The sequence below is a fragment of the Macrotis lagotis genome, chromosome X, assembly GCF_037893015.1.
Source record: "Macrotis lagotis isolate mMagLag1 chromosome X, bilby.v1.9.chrom.fasta, whole genome shotgun sequence".
Lineage (NCBI taxonomy): Eukaryota > Metazoa > Chordata > Mammalia > Peramelemorphia > Peramelidae > Macrotis > Macrotis lagotis.
This window is the reverse complement of record NC_133666.1, coordinates 645,065,552-645,075,944: the sequence shown is the minus strand read 5'-3', so window position 1 is coordinate 645,075,944 and position 10,393 is coordinate 645,065,552. Positions and strand designations below refer to the sequence as shown.

The 10,393-nt window shown below is 47.4% G+C and overlaps 1 protein-coding gene across 2 annotated transcripts; it reads right to left on the bottom strand.

Moving 5' to 3' along the window:
• Nucleotides 1-2,153: 2,153 nt before the first annotated feature.
• FAM174C (family with sequence similarity 174 member C) lies at nt 2,154-9,296 on the bottom strand. 2 transcript variants are annotated; one of them, XM_074204550.1, is made up of 3 exons: nt 9,024-9,296; nt 4,831-4,947; nt 2,154-3,470 (listed from the first exon to the last, which is right to left on the bottom strand). In XM_074204550.1, coding segments are annotated over exons 1-3 (357 nt in total). In that variant the 5' UTR covers nt 9,263-9,296; the 3' UTR covers nt 2,154-3,469. The 2 variants fall into 2 exon arrangements, with proteins under 2 accessions (XP_074060651.1, XP_074060650.1); XM_074204549.1 differs by lacking the exon at nt 2,154-3,470 and having other exon boundaries at nt 4,827-4,947.
• Between the last annotated feature and the right edge of the window lie 1,097 nt (nt 9,297-10,393).

The following is a 10,393-nucleotide window of genomic DNA, read 5'->3' as shown; positions in this document are numbered from 1 at the left end:
AAGCATAGGGTCTGACCATGTCACTTTTCATGCTGAAGAATCTTCAATGGCTCCCTACTACCTTAAAAATAAAATGTAAACTATTTTGTTTGCTTAAGGCTCTTCAAAATCTGGCTTCAGCCTACCTTTTCAAACTAATTTCCTATTATTTTTCCTCTCCTATTCCAGGCATCCTTCTTGTTGCTCTCTGAATTAAGTATTCCATCTTCTCATCTCCATGATTTTGCAAAGGCTGTCATTCACATCTGGAGTGTTAAAATTATCTAGCTTCCTTCAAAAGTCAATTCAGGCTGTACCTTTTCTAAGCCTTGTAGTATGCTGTTTTCCTTTTCCTGAAAATTATTTTGCATTGACTATATATCTAATCTATATGGATTAAATATAGATACAGATATATAGCTATTTTAGAATACAGATTTTCTATATGATTTTACATATTATATAATCTAATCTATATAGGTTATATATATATATATATATGTATATATATTTATATTTTTTTAATTTCCTTAGGTTGGAGTCTCCCAAAAGAGTTTGAGCTCTTTTGTTTTTATGTGTGTAGCATCTCGTATTCCCAGGCACTCACTTTATGGGGACTATTTTATACTTCTGTGAAATGAGGGAAGTTATAATTGTGCCTTCTAATTTTCACAATATTTGACCAGTTCGGGGAGCCACTCTGTCAAACATGGAGCTAGACCCAAAGAACCCAGAATGTCAGAGCTGGGTAGACACACAGGACTACCATGCAGACCCTCCTCCCCAGAGGACCCAAGACAGAAGAAATCTAGTTTTGCACTTGTCTGCTGAGCAATGAGGAAATTTGGGGAGATGGCGCCACCTGGCGCCATCTCCTCTTCCTCACACCGTGGTCCCCAAGGTCCTCTTTTCTGCAGAGGAACAACAGCAACCAACCCAGGCTGAGCCCTCTTCTTTGGCCTTTTGTCTCCCACACTCCTTGGTCCATGAGGCCAGGCCATTGCCACCATCTGGGGGTGCTGCTGAGCCTGTGTGTGGCCAGCAGAGGCCCAGAGAAAGCCCCATTAAAGGCCAGGCTCCAGACCAACCTGGGCTGAGCTGAGAGCTGACCCAGATCCAGGCTAAAGCCCTGACCTCAGCTCCCTGATCCAAGGCCCTCCCTCCAGGCCCAGACCTCACCCCAGGACCCCAAATCTGGGGCCATATAGAGCCCAGGTCCTCATGACATGATCTTTCCTAAACAAAAGGCATCCAACACAAAATAACCTTCTGATGACTAAGCTCTCATTATACCAGAAATCATTCTATAGAGGCTAACAAAAGAATGGAGGCGTCTTCTAAGACTTTGGTCCTACCACTGACTGCGCCTACAGAGGCTTCTGGAACTCGTAGGCTGCTTCTCTTATGGCTGGCCCCTCCTCCCTCACCCACCGGCTGTTGCCTCCCATTGTGGACAATGTGTCCCCTCATCTGACCTTCCTCCCTATGAATGTGCCTGTTTCTCTAGCTGTGGATGCCTAGATGATTTAGAGTTGGAAGACAAGCAGTCTATGGATGGAGATAGTTGGGAAAGAGAGGTGACTCTATTTCACCTTCCCCAAGCTGGCAAAACAAAGGTCACCTGCCCTGGGAATGAGCAAAACTGTTTCCCCTTGCGGCTCTTAGGGTTATGGGACTCCAAGGGAGTCTCCTGGCTTCCCTGGGCTCTCTGGCTCAATGGCACTGCTGTGAGACTCCAACAAGGTAAGAGGCATGAGGCACACCACAGAGCTCAGGGTCCCCAGAAACAATGTCTGAATTATAATTATTATTGGTATCCATGGGATGGGACGACAGCCTTTAACCATGGGATGCCAGGATCTCAGGCAGAAAACTCACGAGGGCAGTGACAACTTGTGCATTGGATCTGAGAAAGTTACAGCTCATCCTTATTGACGACTTAGGCAGGAATTTGGTGACAGAAATGAGTTCAACCAGGGTCCAGGGACCCCCGAAGTTACTTTTGAAAGGAGCATCTGCCCCACTCAATATTCACAGATCTAGAGGAAGGTGCCTCCTGGGAAATGGGTAGAGATATAGGACGAGGAAGGAGGAGGCCAGATAATGAGCAGGTCACCTTTCTCCCTTCCCCCCCTTCACACCTCACCCACCCAAACCCAGGGATGAAATCACAGCAACATCAAAATAAGCATGTGAAGAATAATCATTGGTATTATTTCCATCTTACCCACCACCCAGAGACAGGTCCGGAGCTTGAGGGACAAAACAAGGTTCTAGGAGGGTCAGACACTGAAGCAGATGGAGCAGAGTCCTGGGCAAAGGAATGGGGTCCATGTCCTGTGTGCGCCCATAGGAGGCTATGGTCACTTTATTTACAATCAACAGCTTCTACATAGCACCCTTGACAAGCAAATACCATGAAGTGCTGGTCCTTCGACAGGAAACTTAGTCTCTTGAAAACCAAAATACTCAAATTACATATACAACAGTAAAAAACTCCCCCCATGCTTGAAAGGGGTCCTCATCCAAAGAGAACAGATCTGAGAGGAGTGTCCTTCTGGAAGGGCCATGGCCCCCCAAACACAAGTGTGGGCAGTGCAGAAAGAAGAGTCCTAGGAGTCCAGAGATTATTTCCCTTAGGCAGGGCTGACCTGAGACCCAGGAGGCATGGAGTGAGGTTCAGAGATGCTCTCTCTTCTCCCTTCACATCCAAGGACTCAAGGAAAAGCAGGTAGAGAGAAGAGTCACAGCAACCATCAGTCCCAGGCCTCTTCTTTTTGATCCCTTTCTCTGGCTCCAACTCTTCATCTGGTCTCCAAGGGAGAATCTAGAACATGGTCCTTTGCTGCCCCAGGCCTCATGAAAGAGCCCAGAGTGGGGTAAGCAGCCAGTCTCTGAGGGGAATGCTGACAGTTTGGAAACTCAGAGTGGAGAGTGGACAGTGGAGGTGGCCAGGGCGATGCAACCTTCTGCTTGGTCGACTCAGTGTCTTGGTCCTGCTCCAGTCAATAACAGGCTGATGGAGACCCCTCTTCTCTCCAACCCTCACTACTCCCCATAAGCAGCTCTGAAATGAGAAGTGAAGCTGCCAGGACCTAATCCCAGACTTCCCCCTTCCTCCAGGAAGCCCTGATCCAAGTTGGAAGTGTTAGCACAGGGAGAGGAGGGGGGCAGGGGAGGCAGGCAAACTCTTAGAACCTGAAAGCTGGGGAGAGAGAGCTGAGCGAGCCCCCTGCAGAAACCCACATCTGACAAAATAAAAACTATGACTGGAGCACCATGTTCATCCCTATCCCTCCTTTCTTGCATTTCTCAACATGTCCCAAGTGCAAAAAAAAAATTCCCAATCTTCCCTCCCCCCCACCTTAGAAACACTGTGTTGTATAGAACCATTAAAAAAATAAACCCCAGATTTTCTTGACATTCTGTGCCTAGAGTCCCTCTTTCTGGATTGCTCTGTGCAGCTACCACTGTGGACTCCAACTCTTCATCTGGAAAACAGAAACAATCAATAAACATTATCTACTATGTAACCAGTCCTGTGCTATGAGCTAGGGATATTAAAAAGAGGCACAAGATGCTTTGTGCCTCAAGGAGCTTACAATTTAATCCAAGGTATGGGCATTACTTGGCGGCCTGAAGAAATGGGCAGAGAATCCTTGGACAGTCTTTTTCCAATGCACATTTTTTTCATAATAGCCACACATCACTGTAGGAGGAACACGTGAGTCTGGAGGCGTGGGAATGGAGAACGAGATTCATCTCCTGCTTAGCCCCCTCACATGACTCACTCACCTGCAAGCCTGGGCTGGCCACACCCTAAGATGGCATCTGTCTGGGCAGGAGTCAGTGCCACTGAGGCTGCCTCAGTTTCAGGCTCTCCTCACCACATGTGCTCCCAAGCTCACAAGATTCAGAGGGGGAAACAGACTTTTAACTCTAGCTGTTTTAACTTACAAAGAAGCTGAGATCCAAGGAGAAGAGACTTGACCCTGGTCGCACCATGAGTAAACAGAAGAGCCCATATTTCTGGAGATCTTTCCACCAGCCCTCCCTCCTTGTAGAAGGGGGGGTTCAAACCCTGCTTCGGCAACTTCCCTGGAGGGGGGAGGGTCCCTTCAGCGAGACACTGCCCTCCCCTCACATGTAAATAAGGGCTAAGAGCAGAAGATTGCTAAAACCGCTTCCAGCCCTAATAACAGGAAGGTCCAAATCATGCCTAGGAGCCACGACTGCAGATCAGGCCTAATGGTTCTGATGAAGCACCTAAGGGGGCCAAGGTGGGAGGGAGGAGTCTCAGATACCATCTTTAACCAGCTGCCATTACAAAGAGGGAAGAGGATGAGACATAGGAGGCCTAAAGAAGTAATAGGACTTTCCCATGATCTCTCAGTTAGTAAGGAGCATGAATAAATTCAGTCAGCCCACCTCTACTACCATGCACTGCCTCTCAAGCAAAGGCCTCAGAGAGGCCTGCCTGGACAAGTAGGAAGCCAATTTACTAGCTGGGTGAATTAAGGCAACCCACCCAAGTTCTCTCAGTTTCTTTAACTGTCAAATAGACTAGGGTGATGCTCTCAGAGGCCCCTGTCAGTTCTAGGCTATGTTTCTCCCACTCTGTGGGCACTGCCAGTTCTAGATCTTCAGTGTTATGAAGTATCTGCCAGTTCTCAAGCTATGTACCTAGACTGAGGCCCCTGCTGGGGTATTTTATGTGCCCACAGACCTGGAGGGCCCAAAGCACAGAACAAGGGTGTCAATCGTGGCTTACTTGTAACCACCTCTCTCTCCAGTCCTGATCCCTAAAGCTAACTGAGGATCTAAGGGGAGAAAAAAAGATCTGGAAACTACCATCTCAGGTTCCTTGTCTCAAAGACTGTCTCTTCATCACTCTCCATTGAAGCCATCTCCATGTGGTCATCTGTATTTGAGAGCAGACCATACTTCCTCCGCTGGGGTTTCTTTATCCTGAAAACAGTTTAAAATGCAATTAATTTCAATTCAACAAATCTACTAATGCAGCGTCCTGTCCTCAGAGCAGGGATCTACAAATACTAAACCTTCACTCACAGATAATAAACATCATTCTTAACCTTGTCAATTCAATTCACTAAGTGCGTATGAAGCACCTACTATGGATTCAGCACCCAAAATACAAAGATGAAATGACAAAGTCCTAGGGTGAAGGAAGGCAGTTCCCGTTCAACAGCAGAGGGCAGAAAGGGAGCAGGGAAGGGTTTTCACATGGGAGATGGTCCCTGAGTCCCCAGTCTTGAAGGAAGGAACAGACTTCACCAGGCAGAGGTTGTAAGTAGGGAGTATATTCCAAGTCATTGAGGAAGAAGACAGGATGAGAAGGAAAGGGAAGGGGGAGGGAGAATTCAAAGGATAAGAATTCAACATTGCTCTCCCCACCCAGAGAGTACTCTAATTTGGCCAGGAAGGGAAGAGTATAATTCTGGACAAATGGGCTGGGTCTCCAGCTAAGGCTGGAGGGCTCCGAATGCCAAATAGAAAAGATGATTATTTCACAGCATCAGAAGAAGGATGTTATCAGAACACTATTCTAACAAGATAACAGTGCTGGGGAGAGGCCTAAGAGAAAGGGAGTCCCAGTCAGGAGCCTAATCTCCCAGAAAGAGGACTATTTCAAAGCCAAACCCTGCCCAGAAGGAGGATGGAGCAGATAGGCACTAGGAAGGAGTCCCTCAGTCAGTCAATAAACATTTATCAGGCACAAAGATAACCTCAAGGAGATAACAAGATAATGGGAGAGACAATAAGCAAATAAAGATAAACAAATAATTTACAAGCAGGAAAGAATTAAAAGAGGGAAATCACTAGAATTGGGGAAGCTTACAGGTAAAAGGGATGGAGTGGTGTCTTAAAGGGAGCAAGGGAAGCCAGGCCAGGGTCAGGGGGTACCACTTTCCTTCCCAAAGGAGAAGAGTTACGGGGGTTGTTCAGTCCTGTACATGACCCTAAAGATCATACTGTCCATGGAGTTTTCTTGACCTTTCCTTCTCCAGTGGATTAAAACAAAGAGAGGTGAAGGGACTTGCCCAATGTCACACAGTTCGTAAGTGTCTGAGGCTGGATTTGATCCCAGGTCTTTCTAAACTTTCTTCACTGAGTCACCGAGCTGCCTCCAAGAGCTTGCCTGGAAGATCAGAGAAGCTTGGAGAGAGACTGGGGCTGGATAGAAGGATCTAAGAGGCATCTGTACAGAGGTGATGCTTGAACTCAACTGAGTAGGTGATGTCTCCAAGAGGAGAAGCCTGAGGACTCTCAACTGGAGAAGAGGAGGTGACAAAGGATGGAATGAAGGAGGAAAAGGAGCACATGGACCTTAGGACTCTATTCAGACTAGCATATGAGCTCAGACAGTACAACACATTTCCTGTCTCTTCCATAGTTCATAGTTGAGAAAATAGCTGACCCTCTATGACTCTTTGTACCCCTATTTGGGATTTTCTTGGCAAAGATTAGAGTTGTTTTCCATTTCTTTCTCCAGCTCTCTTTAGAGATGTGGAAACTGAGGCAAAGAGGATTAAGTGACTTGCTCAGGGTCACAACTAGTGAGTGTCTTGAAGTTGAATTTGAACTCAGAAATTCCTGACTCCAAATCTGATGCTCTATTCACCATGCCACCTGCCTTCCCTTCCCGGCTACTTGGATTAAGCTGTTACAAATGTCTGCCAGCTGAAGCTCTACATTAAAGCACATTCCATGCTTCTCCTTACCAATTCCGAGATCTCCCCCCAAAGGTTCCTATCTACCTGCCCCTTCCAATGTTACCTTCTCCCACACTTTCCTGGGCTTCTCACTTCTCTCCTGTGCCTTCGGCCATTCCACATCAGAGTCCCACACGGAGAAAAGCAAAAGAAATGACCTCATTAAATCACAGTATGACATGGGAAAAGAGCCCTTAACCAGGATTTAGATGGCTGAATTTTAAGTCTGTCTCTGTCACTAACTAGCTGTGTGATTTTGGACAAGTGACATCCCTTCTCTGATCCTCTGTAAATGAAGGAGGATTAACAACACTATTCTGAGGTCTAGTCCAGCTCTAAATTCTAAATACTATTCCCTTTATTCTAGTCTATGTTCAACTCAATGGAGCCTAATTCAATTAGGAAGACCTAGATTCAAAGCCCAGCTCTGACATATACTGGCTGTGTGAACCTGGACAGGTCATTAAATACTCATTGCTCTCAGCCCACTTTTTATCTTTAAGATAAAGTAGAAACCTGCATTGGTAGGGGAAGTACCCAGACACAGTTTACTCTATCATCCAGGCACTGTGCTGCGGTATGGGCATAACAAAGAGAAAAATGAAATAGCCCTTATCCCCAAGGCACTTATATTCTACCAGGGAAAACAACATGGATAAATTGAGTAGATATAAAATATATATACACTCTTTCTTTACCTCTGCCTTCTATACTGTTTAGCTTCCTTTGAAGTTAGACTCAAGGGCTATCATCCTCTTGAAGCCTTACTGACTCTTGACCCTCTCCCCCCTTGGAGGAATTATCTTGGTCTGAGAGAACTAAATTGAGGTTTCTTCACATTAGTTTTTTATTGCCTATTTCACTGAATTTACAGTCTAGCCAGGGAAATGATTTGTGTATGTGTGTATTCAGATTCAGATAAATCTAACTATGAATTAAATAAGAAAGAAGTTAAGGAGATCAATAGAATTTTATAAAAAAATTAGATATTATAAAGCTCTACAGAAAAATGAATGTGGGGGTGACTAGGTGGCGCAATGGATAGAGCACCAGCCCTGGAGTCAGGAGTATCTGAGTTCAAATCCAGCCTCAGACACTTAATAATCACCTAGCTGTGTGGCCTTGGGCAAGCCACTTAACCCCATTGCCTTGCAAAAAAAAAAAAGAAAAATGAATGTGAATAGAAAATATACCTATTTTTCATTGTGCATGGCACCTTCACAAAAAGTGATCATGTATTACAGCAGAAAAAACTCAGAATTACAGAAAAGCAGAAATATTAAATGCATTTTTTTCTGACTACATTGCAATAAAACCCACATTCAATAAATGGTCCTTTAAAACAGATTAGGGGCGACTAGGTGGCGAAGTGAATAGAGCACCAGCCCTGGGGTCAGGAGTACCTGAGTTCAAATTCTGCCTCAGACACTTAATAATTACCTAGCTGTGTGGCCTTGGGCAAGCCACTTAACCCCATTGCCTTGCAAAAAAAAAAAAAACCTAAGGAAAAAAAAGAACAGTTTTATACAGAATTGATTATATGGGGGGAAAGTACAAGAACAGACTTTAGGAAAAAATTCCTTAAGGGTTAGAATTGGGGGCGGCTAGGTGGCTCAGTGGATAAAGCACCGGCCCTGGAGTCAGGAAGACCTGGGTTCAAATCCGGTCTCAGACACTTAATAATGACCTAGCTGTGTGGCCTTGGGCAAGCCACTTAACCCCATTGCCTTGCAAAAACCTAGGACGGAAGGAAGGAAGGAAGGAAGGAAGGAAGGAAGGAAGGAAGGAAGGAAGGAAGGAAGGAAGGAAGAGGAAAACGAGGGTGAAGAAAGGGAGCCTGCTTCGAAGGGTTGCTGTAATGAAGTAGCCAGGCCAGCGCCTGCCCCGGCAGCCCGCGAGGAAACGCTTGCCCTCTGGGCCCTGCCAAGCACAGGCTGACGCCAGGCACAGGGCGGAGGCTCAACGAAGGAGGAAGGGGTGTTCATGGACCCCGGCTATGGGGCTGCTGGGGCCCTTGGGGTCATCTCGCCCACGGAGTGATGAGGAAATTAGGCAAAGCTTTAAAACCACGCCATAGCCGGGCTCCATCCCCCCTTAGCAACGTCAGGCGGGCGGGAAGGGGGCTCGACCACCTTCAACCCGGAGCATCAGCTCCACGTGACGCCAAACTCACGTGAGCTACAAAGGCCCCGCCCCTCCGGCCCACACAGGCCCTCTCCCGGCTACTTCCGAAATCAAAGACGACCGGTCTCTGTCACATGACCCCCGAGCCGAAGCAGGATAGGCCCGCTGGCTCGCCACATGACTCACCTGAAGGCCCGGATGAGGAAGTAGAGCGCAGCCAGTCCGCAGAAACCAGTGAGGACGTAAAAGGAGCGCTTCAGGATCTGTCCTGTCCCAGAGCCCGGCAGGAACAGTCTGGTTTTGTTGTGAGGCGCAGCAGACACGAGCAGGCTGCTCCCGTTCGTCACGGACGGTGGCATCGACGTCCCGACGGCCCAGACTCCCGCCCCGCACAACAGGGCGAGCAGCAGCAGACGCGGCCCCATGGCGGGGGGATAGCGGCTGCGCCGGTGCCCCGCCCTCGCGCGCCTCTGTCATTCACAGGGAGGAGGGGAGGGCGGGAGCCAATGACTGAGCAGGGGGGCGGGGCCCGGCGGTCTTCGTGCCTTCCGATTCCCTAGTGGCTACTTTGGCCCCGCCCCCTGGGCGGTCTTTAGCGGACGCCTCCATTTCCGGTTTCCCTGCCCTCCTCTTCTCCCTCCCTCCTGCAACTCTTAAAGGACAACATTCATGTTTGTTTTATTGTAGATTGAATCCGGTTCTGGGAGCAAACGCCGCGTCTTCAGTCGGAAAGACGAGTTCAAATGAGGCCCCAGATGGACAGGTCACTTAACATCTATTTACCTCAGTTTCCTCAAATGTAAAATGGGGAAAATAGCAAACATCCCCTAAAGGTGAGAGGAAGGGGCAGCTAGGTGACCGGGTGGATGGAGCTCTGTTGTCAGGAGGACCTGAGTTCAAATCCTGTCCCAGACATTTAATAATTACCTAGCTGTGCGACCTTGGGCAAGTCACTTAACCCCACTTCTTACCAAAAAAAAAAACAAAAACAAAATAACAGCCCCTTGCGATCAAATGAGAGAATATTTGTAAAAGGGCCTCGGAGCAGTATCTGGCTATACAAATACATATTCCTTTCCCCCTATTTTAGACCCATTCTCTTTGGTACCTCTCCAAAAACTAGGAATTGTTGAGGAAGGGGGCTTATCTCCATTGTTGGGGCAGCCAGATGATGCAGTGGGCAGAGATCAAATCCAGCCTCGGACACTTACTACTTTATGACTTTGGGCAAGTCACTTAACCCCAATTGCCTCACATCCAGGGCCATCTCCATTCTTCCTGACCCATATCTGACCACTGGACCCACATGACTGAAGGAGAAAGTCAGATTGGTGTCTTATAACCAGTCAAGTCCAATCCCTGTGCCTGTCATGGCGCCACATCCCTAATGTCATGGTCTTCTAGGAGGACAACGGACAAACGTCATCATCTCTGTTGTGGACCCCTCTGGAGCCCTCCTTTGAGGGTCTAAACACATGACCTGTGTCACTTTCCCAGTGATCCCCAGGATATTTTTACCTGCTTCCCTTCTTCCTGGCTTGAAATCTTTCCATCCC

Excerpts from the sequence above, each read along its gene's own strand:
- FAM174C (XM_074204549.1), bottom strand. The coding sequence starts at position 9,262 with ATGGGGCCGCGTCTGCTGCTGCTCGCCCTGTTGTGCGGGGCGGGAGTC. Across the intron at positions 4,948-9,023 it reads TTCCTCATCCGGGCCTTCAG|GATAAAGAAACCCCAGCGGA; the intron begins GTGAGTCATGTG and ends AACTGTTTTCAG.